The sequence below is a fragment of the Sander vitreus genome, chromosome 2 (assembly GCF_031162955.1).
Source record: "Sander vitreus isolate 19-12246 chromosome 2, sanVit1, whole genome shotgun sequence".
Taxonomy (NCBI): domain Eukaryota; kingdom Metazoa; phylum Chordata; class Actinopteri; order Perciformes; family Percidae; genus Sander; species Sander vitreus.
In genome coordinates, this window is record NC_135856.1 from 21,005,484 (window position 1) to 21,022,317 (window position 16,834).

The 16,834-nt window shown below is 39.3% G+C and overlaps 1 protein-coding gene across 3 annotated transcripts in view; it reads left to right on the forward strand.

Annotated features, from left to right (window-relative positions):
- The window catches only part of ctnna2 (catenin (cadherin-associated protein), alpha 2), a 306,540-nt gene that overhangs the window by 60,926 nt on the left and 228,780 nt on the right, over nucleotides 1-16,834 (forward strand). For all 3 annotated transcript variants that reach the window (XM_078260893.1, XM_078260901.1, XM_078260909.1), the window contains one exon: nucleotides 14,383-14,586. In XM_078260893.1, the coding sequence (XP_078117019.1) occupies nucleotides 14,383-14,586 (204 nt within the window). The remainder of the gene's footprint in view (nucleotides 1-14,382; nucleotides 14,587-16,834) is intronic.

Genomic DNA, 16,834 nt, shown 5'->3' on the forward strand with positions numbered 1-16,834 from the left:
TGTCTGCTCCAAAGGAAACTGGACAGGGCCGCTCAATGCTTTTGTAAAGCTGAGCATCACAAGTATCTGGTGTGTTATTCTGCTGACAGTCTGAGGCCTGTATTTGTATTCGGTGAGATGGAAATACATAAATTAAAAATATATATGATTCATACATATAGTGCTCCGTGATGCATCAACACCAATATGGTCTATTGCAAATAAACAAATGACAAATTGTTTATCATTGTATCCAATGATTATATTTATTTCACATCATGAGCAGAAAGGCAGAGACATATTGCCCATGCACCAGAAGTGGAATGTGATGAAAAAAGGTCCTGCAAAGAGACTCATATAAAGTGATACAAATTTGCCTGATGAAGAATCAGTCAGCATTGGAAAATTATTTTATCTGTTCTTACTGGTGTTCCTTCTCTTACTGCCAGCTCACCAGAAAAAGTTCTAGTACTCCAGATTGCCAGTCTGCCCCAGGGCATGCTGTTAAAAAACTTGAGCCCTCTAACATAACTGTGTGGAAGATCTCGCGCTCTCTCTCTCTCTCTCTCTCTCTCTCTCTCTCTCTCTCTCTCTCTCTCTCTCTCTCTCTCTCTCTCTCTCTCCTCACTTCTGTTCTTTCCTGTGTTACTCGGTTTTCCTTCCGTGTCTGAAGAACTTTGCATGTGTATCTCAGAAACATAACAAAGGGGAAACAAAAAAAAAAGAATTCATTATTCATATTCACAAATGTTGAATGAGTTATCCAAGATCCCTTGAAAATGTTGATTTTTCTGACGTCCAGTAGTTACACTTCTCACCTCGCTGCAGTGGTGTACAGGTGCAAAGGAGCACATTTCTGATCCGACCCAACTGGCCGTGATGCTGGTTGTAATCAGAGGCTTAGAACTTTAAACCAGCGAGGGGGCAGTAAAACACTGCTTTTCAGCCTGGTGTTAAGTTAGTCTTAAGCAGCAATTCCAACATTTGTCAGGTCAGATATGAATGAATTAATTTTACTCCTCACTCTAAATGGGTTAGTCAGGTGACTGGTTTTGTCAGTTGGTCCAGTTACCTGGCAGTTATTTGGTGTGAATATTTAGTAGCAACTAAAATTCTACATAAGAACTAGTCTGAATGGTGTGCTTTTCATTCAGTGATGCACTAATCTCCACTTAGTGAACACCTACATTAACAACTGGTGCACCCAACTCCTGACAGCTTAACAGAAATAAATCAATCTTTGATGCTTAATCCTATAGCTGCCCATCAGTAATGCAGTTGTACTGCAGCAGCTACAGTGAATGTTAAAGCTCTTGTTACTGTTAGTCTGCCTAATGTCTGATAGCACAACGGGAGATTTATACAGTGTCATGGCAACACTTCTGGCTATGTAGACAGAGTGTGCCTACTGCATGTATATAACGTAAATCCCCTGGTCACTGTGGACATTCAGACACCTTGCAGTATTGTGAGTGGTCTTAATCTTCATTAAGACACAAGGGCATCAGTCTGACTCACGGCTACAGAGTGAATGAGAGGGTCTTCTCCCGCTGAGTAACTTTACAGTTCTTTACTCTGCAACCCTTTTCCCTCAGCTAGCCCCAAATAGCAAAGGGAAGGACAAAGAACTCTAAATTTGAATGTTAATTGCATCTTTATATCCCTGTAATTTCTAATTTACTTTTTCATACCTGCAGTAAACAGTGGTTAATAAATGGGCATTAGCATGTGAGCCATTATGGCAATAATTACCCCCCCCCCCAAACCGCTGTGGCATAGATCAAGCTTAAGTCTTCTTCTTTTCTTTTTTAATATCTTAGAGATGATGTCACATGTTGCAATAACTGTGGAAGTGGGAAAGTAGTCCTTGAAACATGGGATCTCCTTTCCTGACATGTTCCTGTATTCTTGCTATTACTTTTCATAGTTGCAACAGCTCCACTGGGTCTTATGGCCAAAGTCAGGAATAAACTGCCCTGTCATCCTCTATCTCTGCACTCCTTTTCTTTGGTGCCTATATATGGGTATCATCAGAGTGCAAGAACTCAGGCTTCAACATCTGCCTGTTTCATGCAGCTGGAGGCAGGGGACATTATACCCCACTTCACCTACACTCCAAGATCATGCAATCCCTCCTGATTATGGTGTTGACAGTCACAGCCTGGAGTTAATACCAGCACAGAGAAGCCCCCTGGTAATGTCACGCAAGTGGACGACTACATGTGTGTGACATAAAGATCGCTGTATGAAAGGAACAGCAACTTTATATGTCCTCTTAATAGTTATTGTGTGAATCAGAATCAGAATTGACTTTATTGTCATTGTAAGTACATACAACGAAATTAAAAGTGCTACTCTATGGTGCAAACATAAAAAACACACATTAAACTAAGAACATGGATCAGAGAATGTGCAGATGGTAAAAGGATTAAAACTAGAGTAAATAGTAAAATAGTAAAAAAAGAATTTGTTCGTATTGCACATTATTACGTAAAGTGCAGGTGCATAGCCGCATTAGTGGATGAAAGTGCTTATTGTTTTTTCTCATTGTTTTTTCTTATTTTTTGTGCAAATTGCTTGTCGAGAGCACTCAGGGGTTCTTTTTTGGCTGGGTTTGAGCTAGTGGAGAAAAGGATCTGTTACACCTGATGATGAAATAACAGAACATTTTATATTACGTAATTTATTATTTTTATTTTTTTCTTTTCCCACTACTGCTCTTACTATGAAGGTAGTAGGTGGCTGGCAGGTATGACACTATAAGTACTTTCACTTACTGACATTTTGGCATTTTGGACACTGACATTTTTAACTGTGAAGGCCACTGTCACAGGTATTTAGAGATTGGTTCTGAGAGTGAGGGGGAGATTTCTGTCTGTAACAAGATCTTATGGGTAACACTCAGGGCCAGATGTACGTACATTTGCGAATTTAGCATCAGCGTCATGGCCAACCCTGCAGAAAGCGCACCCTGTGATACTTCAGCTTACGTCGTATTTAACAAACCTGCAGTGTATCGGGTATTCAGCGCCTTTCTCCGCCCACTATACCGTAAATTGTGCTGGAGCAAAGCGTTAAGTACTGGTGCTGTGATACACCGCGTGCAGACTGCGATATTCCCACTGCTGACGCTATGACTGTTTGAAATGATCCTGATGCTAATATTTGTAATGTAACGAGGAGTTTAACAACTGCTGGAATGGAATGTGAACGCTGAGTCGGAGATTCGACTTATGCATGACACGGAAAAGTATAAGCTACAACAAAATAGCTATAACAGTAAATGCCTGTTAGGCAATGATACAGTATCTAAAAGTAATAAAGAATAATATTTCATTACAGTGGTTTCTTTTTATGAAAGTACACTGACAATAAACCCCAGTTATTTTACCTGTTAGTAAATGATCAACAAATAGAAATCACTCCTACTGTAGTGGTTATTTAAAAGGTGAACTTTTGCTTAAGTAATCAAAGGTTTATGGGGAATGCAATTATTAGCTTTTACTTTTGCAGGAAACACTTGCCATCATCATTAATCATCTATTTAAATGTGCTTCCCACATTGACAGACATCAGTTTGGCTAGTTGTTCCTATATTTTTGATGTTCTTTGAGAAATGTCTTTGCCAAGATGTCACAATCTCCTTATTAACTGGACTACCAGGTAGAGTGGAACAGACTGATTTCCAGAAACATTGATTCCACCTATCTCCTGAACACATCAAGTGAGATTAGTGGGGGAGATGGCAGGTGTGCCTTTGCTGATGACCCCCGGTATGTGTCCTCTTTTAAACTACTGGGCACATGCTGTCAAATGACGTTCTGCAGGATTTTCTCCTGCTTGTTTGGCAGCTTCCGCCTACAGGATCAGGACAATATTGCTGATTGCCATTAGACAGGCTCATCATTAAATAAAGCACACTATCACTGTTACATCAGATGCATGTATGTATATACACAATAAAGATACATTTCCCCAACTAGTTGATGAGTAAAATGCATTGCAATATTTTCAAGATCTTTGGTATTGACCTGTTAATTAAATCAGTGTATGGGGGTAGAGCCCTATACATGTCAGCCATTTCAGTGATTCCCTAGGAAGCCATAGATGGATCTTTGACACTGGTGGGGGTGTGATGGTGCATGCATTTAAATGACAGCAATGACATGAAACAGGTGAGGTCATTAAATTCTCTTCAGCCAGGATGGACAGAAAGGTTGACAGACAGCCTCATGGACATAAACCAGTGAGTTCATTAGATATTAACTGAAAGGCTTAGACCAGGTGTGATTAGGAAATTAGAATTATAATTGTCTGGCTACTTGAACTTGCACTAAAAGCTTCATTTGACATGCAGTTTTCTAACTGGCCTTAAAGGTGCAGTAAGCGATGCTGTGCAAAGATTGATATTTGAACTCAACTGCCAAACAAATACAACCCCCCCCCTTTAGAAGCTCGGCCCCCCAGATTGACAGGCAGATAACTACTGGCCGACCGGCACATTCACATGCTGCCTCCCCCCCTACCATCAACTGTCGCCGCTAGTGCTGTAACGGACCATCATTGATCGGTGGTTCGGAATGCATGTGAACCACGGATCAATTGCAAAGTTTAACCATAATAATAGTGTGAAATAAATGTTAAACTGTCGCTGTTACTTAAAGTAGGCTAATAAATCTCTATGGAGGGTTGCAGAATTTTCTGTTCACATGAACGGCGCATGTTAAAATCTGGTGCTAATATGGCACCGGTGCTCGGTATCTACCGGACGGAATAGCAACGCGGATTTTGGTGCTCTCTGATGCTCCGAAACCAACGTTAGAGGCAACAGAAGCATCGCTGCATGTCACGCTAGTTAACACTAACGTTACACTTGGCAGCAGGTAACACTGATGTTAGCCCAATGTTACCGTTAGCTAGTAGCTGGATTAAACACGGTCAAAATGCTGACAGCTAAACGGTGTAAAAGTGTGTCAACAGTGGGACATACAACAGTCTGTCGCTAAAGCTATGAGTTAAAAGACACAAACTAGCACTATGGTCGATGTTGTTGTCGGACAAACAACAAAGATCTGAAAAAAGGTTGCGTTGACTTAAAACTGATAAACCACGTGGTGCATTCAAAGTTATTGTAAAATACCCTTTTCTCATCTGTTTTTGTCGTTTAACAGCAATTTGCTGGTGAAAGAAGTTGTTAGAAGTTATTATTACATTTTTAATAAATCATTTAAATCCCCCCATTTTTTGTGCTGATCCAAAAATGTATCCGATCTGTGACTCAAAACCGTGATCCGATCTGAACCATGAGTTTTGTGATCCGTTGCACCCTTTGTCGCCGCCTGTTGCCGATTGGCTGGAATAGCATTTTGTGGCTTGTGCACTCCTTTCTGTTTGTTTTCCACGTACACAGCCAGGGCTGTGTTTTAACACCAGATTTATTTTCAGCGCACACAGAAAATAGAGCGCTAGGTGACCGTGAGGAGATACTTGCTGAATTTGAAAGTGTATTGGATTAACATTACTTACTATACCTTTTAATGACTTTAACTCCAGGGGAACTCATGGGGAAAAAAAACAACACCTTAGTCATTTTGGAGTAGAGGGGAATGTTATTATTTTTTTTTTTTTACAGGGTAAAGGTAATTTAATGAAACAAAAAAGTATTTCTGAGTAAATATGCAAGGTGAAAACCAAGGAGCATTCTGATATAAATATTCAATATATCACAACTGACATTTTAAACCAAATGTTTATTTGGTTTGTCTAGCGCTATTGAGATCAAAGAGTCAAAGAAAAAGTTCCTATATTCCCATGCCATCACCCAATACAGTGAAATATTGGAGGCTGTCTAGTGTGCCAAACCTTGTTTCTGACCCAAAACCACCCCCACTCAAAGCTCCCGTGCAGCTTACTGTGGGTCCACACTCACAGTGTAATGCCAAAGAGACTGGGCACTGCTCCAACTACCATTACCTGGGCAGGCGAGGAGCCTTGTTGGCCTTATTATGCTACTGTACTGTATGATTTATGACTCTGTCCATGTGCATCTGCTACACTAATAAACATTCGGGCACACACTCATAACTTAACCTACACAGCTTTGAATACAAGCTATAGCATACCTTCAGTATCATGAGCATAGCTGCTGAGGTCCACATTAGTTTAGATTACATTGTTTTGCTGATTGCCTTTTCACACCCAATGTGCTACTCATCATATAGCTCAGCCATTCATTTGTTTAAAGACTAGTGACCTTCAGTTGGCACTTAAGTGTGCCTGAAAAAAAACAAGATAAAGCCATGCCATGGCAGATACGTCTGAGTCAGGCAAGAGGCAACAAAAAAAACATTGCCCTCCCATTGAAACTGCTGTGAACTGGGTCCTCATTTTGTCTGCTATCACTGTTTCACTTTTTGAGCAAACGTATCAAGGGAACAAAAACAAAAGATATGAGATGTCATATAGTGCAAGCCCAGCGTGACAAGGGGAATGAGAGAGGCATAGTGTTAGCGAAGAGGGAATGTTGACGGCTCAAAGGATGTAAAACAACGTGCATTTGAATACAAGTTTCAAGCATATTTTAAGGGAGCAATGCCGACAGAGAACTAAATTTGTTGATGTTATGTAAAATGTTGATTATACTGAAAGTTGTTATTTCTTTTCCCTAATCAAGTTGATTAAATGCAGAACCTTGATATATCCCCTAAGGTATAGCCTACATGAGGCAGGTCACAGTCAAACTTGACATAATTAAACCAGCAGGATACAAGTTCAATCATTAATCAAGATGTTCTGACCACTGGGATTTGTCTCACTTTTAAATGTGTGTTTGCGAAAGCGGTTCATTTACTATGGAAAACTATTCGTATGTTTTGCAGCTGCTTCTTGTTTCTGTCTAGCTTTATTTATTTTTCCCCTCTCTTTCACCTCATTTCCAAATAAACAACGCCGCTCAAAATATTCATACACTGTAATTCCTCAAACACGCTGAGGACATCTGGAGAATAGAGTCTGATTGTTCACTGAATATGTCCCTGTTTGCAGTTTCACGGCTTTTGTCTTTGTTCAAAGAGCAGTTCTAATTAACGCGTGTACAATAATTCCAGTCTTGTTTATGTTTCAACATAGCTTCCGCAAGCATGTGTCTGTGCACATGTTTTAAGGGAGATAGTTATAGGTTTTTATTGTGAAAATGTATTCAAACTGGACGCAGTGAGCTCATTGGGGCATACAATCACTATTTTAGGAATACTGCGCTTTTAGCTCGATTTCCTGCTGGTTACACTATTTTACCAGTTCATTTATCTTTTCCTCTGCTCCAATTCTCCCTCTTTTATCTTTTCTTTATTAATTATTTAAGAATGCTTTAATGTGACATTTGTGTGGTATTTTTACCCTTTAGAGGACATGTTACATTCCATAGCAACATATGTTTACTACACAACATGTGGCCTAGCTGCAATAAAAATGACAATACCACTTAACTTAATAATTCATATAGTACTACAATGGACAAGGGAAAACAATTGCAGTTATGAACATTTTTTCCAAGAGTAAAGTTTCATATTTCCTTTAAGCTGCTGTGCAGTATACCAATGAATGGAAAGAGAGTACATTTGTGGTATCTGGGCCAATATTTTTACATACCAGTTAGCTTTTGCTAATATTAGTGCTCTTAATTTTGATTGTATGGTTGTAACTTAATCTATGTTATGTCATTGCCAATGCTGTGATTTGAGCTTCTTTAACATGTTTTTTTCTAATATTGTTTTACAAGTTACTGGTTTATATTACAAATAAGCATTGGACTAATGCTGCTAGCAAGCATTTACCATATCAGATAGCATGTAATTTCTCTTTAGCTGCAGTATTACGTATATGTGGTAGGGGTGGTACGGTTCATGAAAAAACATCCGAACCACTCAGTTCTCATGTCTCGGTTCGGAGCGTGTGTGCGTCGCACGGTTCGTCAGTACACTGTTAATGTGCACTAACCACTTACTGCTGTAGTGCCCACTTTCGACACCTATGTTAAAACACTTACTGGAAACGACAAGTGGGATGAGCGTGACGAACGCAACACATGGCAGCTGATTGGACGAACGCGTCACATGGTTCTTGCTGCTCCCGAATTTAATGGCGTCTCATTCTGAATAAATTTTTTGGATCGACAAAGGTCAGTTTAAAAGATTTTTGTCAGATTTTGATAGGCACCGAGCCGACCGCTCCTCGGGAGTGTGGAGTGTGGAGTGCTGCAGGTCACGTCACATGCAGAAATGTCAAGTGGGAGAGATAAGGAAGGCTGCCTGGAGTTTGAGGATGCGCTAGCGTCGTATAAGTCTGGTGTGTGGGAACATTTTGGATTTCATGTTACCTATGATGACAGCGGAAATAAAACAATAGATAGAACTGCCACTGTGTGCATGTATTGTGCAACATGCATGCAGTATGTTAATTTTAGCTATATATCATATGCTGAAGTATATTTCAGCATAGGAGTGTTAAAGATTAAAAGAAAAAATAACAAGAACCGTACAGAACCGAAAACCGTGACCCTAAAACCGTGATACGAACCGAACCGTGGATTTTGTGAACCGTACCACCCATATATATATATGTGGGTGTTGACACTTGATGTGAATATGTCAAGTGTGTGTGTGTGTGTGTGTGTGTGTGTGTGTGTATATGTATGTATGTGTGTCTGTCTTTGGGGGGAAGGTAAGGTAGACGCCACCTGCAGAACAGTGGAGGGGGGGGGTTGTTTTTAAATTCTGAATCTGCCATGTTCTCTGGCAGGTAAATATAGTAGCACAATGTCTTCCTACCCTGTAAGTCAGTAGTAGGTCATACTGTACAGTGGAATTGCATATTACGTGGTTTGGGTCCTTCTGTAAGTAATTTTGGGGTACATTTTGGTTTTGAAGAATTCTACAACCAGCAGTACCACAGGCCAAGCAATCGGCCCGTTCCAAACAGGCACATTCTCAACTACTACTAGTGGATTAAAATTGCTGCAAAAATGCGTCCACATGGAGGTCAAAGGTCACCTCACATCTGTTCCATTCCTGTGAACGCGATATCTCAGGAACGCTTTGAGGGAATCTCTTCACATTTGGCACAAACGTTCACTTGGACTCAAGGATGAGCTAATTCGATTTTGGTGGTCAAAGTTAAGGTCAAGATCACTGCGCCCTCATGTCTGTTCGTCCCATTCTCATGAATGCAATATCTCCATCGTATTGCCATAATCCTGGAACAGAACGGGAGACTGTGACCATATTTCACATTTGGTCAGATACTGAATTGATGACCCTAATCTTAAAACTGTGGTGATTGTACAGATCTCCTGTTGAAAATGTGTGCGAAGCATCCAGGTTTTGCCAGAAAATACACTTAATACCTTTTATTATACCGAATACCTTCACTACATATATCATATGAGTCTGGACATGGATGTAAACTGCAACTTGACTGGTTGGTCCAATCATCAAATCATTTTAGGCAGTTTTTCGGTCTGATTTCCTATTTAGCAATTAACCAAACATTTATTGTTTTGACATTTTGAGTTTAAGAGGCAATTTCGATTTTGTTTTCTTTCTGTTCATCTTCCTTTGTGTTAAAGTGCTCAAACGTGGATTTGTGGTTTTTCTGTTTTGTCATTTTGTCTGTTGACCCATAAGGCTTGTTGAAAGTACTTTTCACCATTCTCGTGTTATGCATTTTCTCAAAAATGTGTCCTTTGCTTAACTCCACCTTAGTATTATATGAAACATTCAACATTCTGCCCTGTAATGTATTGAGGTCTCTTTTCTCTGATGTCCTACTGTTTTTGCGTATAAAAGATTCAGCGCTACCCAGTTTAGCTTACTTTACAATATAAAGACATGGTAAAAGCTCACCCTTGAAATATTTAGTATACTCCAGGAGGTCTACCAGGTGAATAAATGGATGGATGGATGAAAACATTACATGTCAGAATACATCAATTACTTTTGTATCTTTAGGTTATGGTAAAATTCAAGGAGCAAAAGCCAAAAAGTTGCATTTTAGTATCCCAAAGGAAGATTGGATTGGATTGGACAGGAACCAACTCACGATAAAAATGTTAGTATATGTTATATCTAACCCAGCATCTGATTATCATAGTGATGGGTCATTGTCAACTAGAAGTATTCGTCATCAATAAGCCACAAAATAATATAGCACACATGTACAGTCATTTCCCCAGTGTGTACTTCATACCAGCTCTGCCACAATGGTTTAAAAATGTGGAGCAAAGGTTTGTAGAAAATCCGCACATATTGTATCTGTGCTTGGAGCTTCGCCTATATTCACACTTATGCACACACAGGTGGCCAATTGCTGCTAGTGTAACTTTTTGATTGTTACAAAACTTGAGGATGAGGCAGTCGAGGTGCAGGGAGTATACTTCCTGTATGCAAGCAGTGGTGTAGCAGTGAGAATGCAGAGTCCAGCATTGTATGCAAATAGAATGAGTGCTAAATGTCTTCAGGACCTCCTCATGTTAGAGATAGAACATGGACTAATATTATTTGACAACTATGAAACTCAGACAACTTCTGTGCCTGCCTTAACTTCTGAAAGGCTCCATCAAGCAGGAACTTAGAATGTCCTACACTGATGGGATGGCATGAGAATATAACTGTGGGCCAAGATTTAATGTTGTTAGTCACACGTTCACAATTGTAAATGATTGTAAATGAACTGCACGCCCCCTTTTTCCTGCTTCTTTTTGATGAGTAATGGTTTTAAAGTTACTTTTTTAACACACCCACACAAATTGGCCTTTTCAAAGCTGTTTAAGTTGTCTTCCACTGTGTGACAATAGACGGCCAAATTTTAACCCTGAGTAAGGCGCTGTTCATTAAGGTTAATCAATCAGAGAGTGGGTTATGACTAATGCCCCTCCTTGGTCAGTGTGTGGGCAGATCTTTGTCAAACTGCATAATTGTCATAGCCAAACAGCCCTCGAACCCTAGAATAGGGCAACCGGAGGCAGTGCAGTGGTATGTTCAAGACTTTGTTGAACTTCCCTCTTAGACAAAATAATTGTTATAAAATATTGGAAAGTCCTGGAAGGCACATTTGACATAGGATGATGTGACATGTGCCCTGTCCCACTGGTTGATGCCCCAAAGTGGGGTCAAACTAATAACCTCACTCTTTGTGGGGCAAACATAAGGTTGCCTCTGGCTCTGATACACTGTCAAAATCAACATTCACATTGAATTACAGGCTTAAAGCATGACCTTGAATTGAAGAAAAAAACGTAACTCTTTCATTAGCCTGCAGGTAAGATCTGTCTAAGTGCATGCAACCTATCATGAAACTACAATAGATCTTTTTTTCCAAACCATTTGGAAATCTGCAAAACCTGTTTAATATAAGGATGAGATAGGCGGTGACACTTTTTTAATCAAATTGTGTCATTTTGTCATCATTTTGTAATCATTTTGTTGTACATTTCAGTTAGCTGCACATGACATTATGAAAAAGCAAAGAATACATTTGACCTAGAACTATTTTTACTCTATTCAAAGAATTGATTAAAATGTTTTAGGATTTTGACATGCTGCATTGAAAGGCTTCAAAATTCAGTGTCAGCATATATGCTCTGCTGAATTATCTTCGAACACTACACAACACCAAATCCCCATTTGCCAGTCACACTGCTGACTCTGATCTGTGAACTTCCAGAGGAGAAGAAGTGAAAATAAAAATTCCTGATGTAGATTTGTAAAATATCATTTTAGTCTTGCAGCATTGAATATATTGTATGTGAAGGTGAAGAGCATTCATCAATGATTGATCTACAAAGGAAAAAGTCACTGTGAGGTGTGCTACAGTATATTAAAACATAAATTGGACTCAGGTATGTTAGTTGTATAAGAAGGCTTTGAATTCTACAGGCTTTGATTGTGGCATAATTTACTGTGTAAAACTGTGTGCACTTTTCAGATGCTGGCTAATTTGGGCCTTTAAAGCAAACAACAAACAACAAAGTAAAACAGAAACAGAAAAATGTGTAGCTCATTGAGGAAACTGACACTATCAGTCACGTTTGTGAGCTTCTTGGAGGATGATTTCAGCCATTGCCAATTACTTTGAAAACCTCTCAGCCTTTGTCAACCCGGCATTTGTACCTCTTTCTACTCTGCCTATTCCCAACTCCCAGTGATAATTGCAACCTTACATCCTGTGTGGAATAACAATTGAGTAAAGGATTTTCTCAGAGTCCCTTCATGTTCATTTCTTTGCATCTTTCTATGTTGAGATCCATGGTGTATTGAGCTTTGTTTTGTTCCTTTTTGCCTTCTCAAAGCTTTTGTTTAATAATGGAAATAGACTGGAGGCTCTATATCATAGGCTGATACTAGTAAGAGTAAACGTCAAATCTGTATATCTTGCACAAATACATTATTTACGTATAACCAAATAGGATTTTTTGGTCACTTGATCACAGTTAGTTGAGAGGATCAAAAGTAATTTCACCTCTATGATTCCACAACAGAGATAAATCTGGCACAATTAGCATTAAACTGAAAGCAGCTAGCCTCATCTACGTGCTGTACCTTTATTGAACAGCTGTAGAAGTATAATGTGAAAACATGAACATGAATGTTGGAAGAAGGTGGAAAGAAACAAGCAAATAAACATTATTTTATTTGTTTTACCCCATACTTTACTGTGAAGAATACACATAACTAAATGAACTGCTAGTGATTATTGCAACACCAACACAGAGTTAAGAATATCTGCGTGTGTTCGCTAATGATGGCATAGGTGGCCTTAGAGACAAAAAAAAATAAAATCAATAATCAGTTTGTCCACAGTATGCTATTCCTGCTGTACCACACAGCAGAAAGAAGAGCTGTAAAGAAGTCTATGAAATATAAGCTCAAAGTGATGAATGGAATTAAATGCCTGTACACACACTGAAAATGTATTACCACTCAAAGCTGACATAAAACAAGCTAATTAAGGCTATATATTACACATAAGGCTTTCGTCATGGTATCCTTGAGGAAATGTACAGGTACATGAACATTTTTGAAAGCCTGTGTGGGTAATGTCATGAGTTTATAAGGTCATTCACTATTGGGGATTTCGCTTGTTGTAGGTCAGCTCAGTCAGATTGATTTGCTTTTATATTGGACCACTTTCAGACATTTCTTTTCTGCTTTTTCTCTCCCTCTCTCTCCCTTTGATCTTGTTTTTTTTCTGTAGCCTCAAACTCTCTTCTTTCCCCATCTAGTTTCTTTTTTTTACTGCAACATTTTGTATTTACTGCTCTTTCCTGCCAGCTGCAAATGAAAAGTAGGTTATGCTTGGTGCTTGCTCTCTTACCTTACATGTAATTATGCATCATTTGACAGTCTGTCACCCTGCCCCAGGGTTAGACCAGCTGAGGAGAGACCAGACACTGCACGTTTGCTCCGTACTATAACCCAACACTTGCAGAACCGGATAACAGGATTTCCTTCTCAAGAGTTGTTGGTGAATGTTTAGTTTATTTACAGCTTTGATGACACGGAAATGCAACTTTGGTTGGGCGATGAAGCTAAAGAAGCTTTTTATTTAGTTGTTTTTGTTGAACCTTAGGATGGAAAGACTAAACTGGAATTGCTATTAGGTAAATGTTCCCTTGTGAATAGATGGAAACGTTATATGATAGAAACACTCTTGGTAGTAAATTGCCAGGCACATGTTGTTGTTCTGCTTCATGTATTGGTGTCTCTGATTCATGGGACGCCGATTCCTATCTCTCCAAAAAAAATAAATGGCTTTATTACCGCAGTGTTCACATTATTGTCAGAGAAGCCTAGGCTGAAGTTAAGTCCTATTGTTCTCTATACAGTATAATACTCTATCATTTAGGCAGAGTAATACAAATGTATTACTTCCAAGTCAAGCTACCCTGTGTTCAAACTCCCTTAATACTGTTCCTCTGTATAAAAATCATGTCTATGTTTTCATGTGCTGTATACCTGCCATTAAATTAAAACATTTATAATCATTAATGAAGAAAAAGGCACATTGTCCTACTTTTTCTGATACGCTCTACTTCCCTAATTAGCGTTAAACCATTTAACTAGTTCACTGGCTGGTTAGCAGGCTCCTGGCATGTTTATGTTTTTATATGGTCAACTGATAATCCTGCTGTTATCAGAAATTCTTCCCTACAGGCAAATGCTCTTGTCTTGTACCACTGGGGTACTGTCACAAAATGCACTATAATCACTTTATACATTTTATCAAAGCCTATGATGAAATGTGAATTACAGCTTATCAAAGTTTTACAGTTTGGTTGTCCATTGGTCATGCTTTAGCCCAGCTGTGCCTGCATTACTGTCTTGACCTACTTGTCTTTTTGTCCTACAGAACAAGATCATCCTGGACCCTCTGACATTCAGTGAGGCTCGTTTCCGGCCCTCTCTGGAGGAGCGCTTGGAGAGCATCATCAGTGGTGCCGCACTAATGGCTGACTCCTCATGCACACGTGACGACCGGCGTGAACGCATTGTGGCTGAGTGCAACGCCGTTCGACAGGCCCTGCAAGATTTGTTGAGCGAGTACATGAACAACGTGAGTTCACTCTCTCATGATTTCATTCTCTCTCATTAGCTAACTTCAACTGTACACATGCTTATTTGTGCACCTCATTTGAACAAACACATGGAAATAGACACACATGCTGATGATCTCCTTTGACTTTTCTACTTAATCCTGACACTGCTCTCTCATTCACTGGTCAAATCTTTTTGTAGGAATGCAGAACTAAATACCTCTCTCCACTTTATGATACTTTCACCTGCCATCAAACATCAAGTGTTACACCTAAGGCAAAAGCCTTATAATTAGGCTGGCTCAGCTTTACTCAACCAAGATGATGTCTTTGGTTGGACATAAGCGGCTCTGGAAATTTTCTTACCTTGGATTTCTCTTTGCCCACCTCTTTGGTATTTTCGTTCTTTGAGTGGTGTGACAGGGCCAAAGGTGGGAGGAGAACGCTATTTAAAAAAAAACAAAAAACTTTATTGTTCTTATTATAATATAGCCATCATAATGGGCATTTGGCTGCATATGCATTGGTAATGTCACATGTTTGTCTTTTGAGACTCTAAACCTCCTTGGCAACACCAGTATTTTCCTTCTTTGAGAAGCCAGTCTGGACCTTTCTTCTCCATTTGGTGAGCCATTTGCCTTATGCGCCACTGTGATTGTTACAGCTGTTTAAAGGTTATGAGGCTGGCCAAGACAATGATTAATCATCACACATCCAATTTATATTCTTCTTTAACAGACCCTTCTGTGCATAGTGAGCTGTAAGCTGTGTCTACACAAGCAAAAATAGTAGATACACTTGGATACACTGTCATTGACCTTGCACACATGACTTAGTTCTTTGTACTGGACTTTGCGATTGTGCCATTAAACCATAAAAAGATTTCTGAAATGTTCAATGTCAAATCTATTAAATGTCTGATCTCCTTTTATCATCCTAAAACTAAGTGTTGGACTCATTCCTGCAACTTTTGCAGATAAAACCGTTGTCAGAATTCCTTTAGTATATCTGTTAAGACATACACGTCTGCACACATCATAGCACATATGCATTTTAACTAGAATATAAACGTTACAAAATATAGAATCGCATATTCAAGAGTTCACAGCTAACAAACAACACATTCAAGTTAATTAAACACAAATACAGTTACGCATGTGGGACACTTGAAACCAATTACCGGATTAATGACACAAAACATTCATACAGCATAACCTTAGTTTCAGACATACATGCAAACCAACCATATCTATCTATCTATCTATCTATCTATCTATCTATCTATCTATCTATCTATCTATCTATCTATCTACCTGTCTATCTTTCTGCTGTCTATTTGGCGATGATGACATCATTGCTTATTGAATGGGAGCTTGGCAGGCTTATCACATTAATATTGTATTTGTGAGAGTAATAGCAGCAGTGGTGGCAACAAAGATTGCAATAATGTATGCTTACTTATTTGGTACATAACAATACTTTAGTCAAAGATAAGTCTGAATGAAATTTAAACTTAGACATCTTTGTTTTGCAAGGCTCTCAAGGAATGGTAAGGTAAAGTTAACATTGAGATACAATCTACATGGCAACCTTTCAGGTGCCCTAAACAGAGCTATACATCACTGAAAAGGCAGCGCCTATAACTTCCAGAGTGAGGCACTTCCTAGGCCAGCCTGAATTCTTAGATAACCCCTAATGGGCCTCGACTGTTGGTGAGTTATTGCTATGTTCAAAATGACTGTATTGTTCCCATGTGTTCTACTAAACTGGGACTCAGAGTCCACATTGGTAATTTTAGCCTGAGGTGTTGTAGCCATCTTTGGAGGAAGAAGTTCAGGAGATGTTAATACCTTACTTCTGCTGCTGGTGGTAAATGAAGTATTAAGAGTCCTTTCATTATTTTCTCTTAATAATCTGTTATCCTCCTGTCCTTTCTTTTTAGCTGTTTAGTTTTAGTTTCGTAAACCATTACAAGGGCCTAAAATGAGAACTTGCAGGATTTTAAAAGTGACACGGATAACTGAAGTGGGTCATCAGTCAGTGGGTTTACATGCACAGCAGTGACTGGGCTTACCCCGGTTAGTGAATAACCAGGTTATGCCAGTTATCCCTGTTTACATGAGCGGGGAAGAATGGGGAGAATGACGGAATAACTAACATCGGTACAGTAGGTGGTGATCTGCCAACGCACAACCAAGGGGGTAAGCCTGCCTCCACAGAGCGTAGCTCCTGTTGAGCCATTTTGTTGCTAACAAGCCATCACCTGCC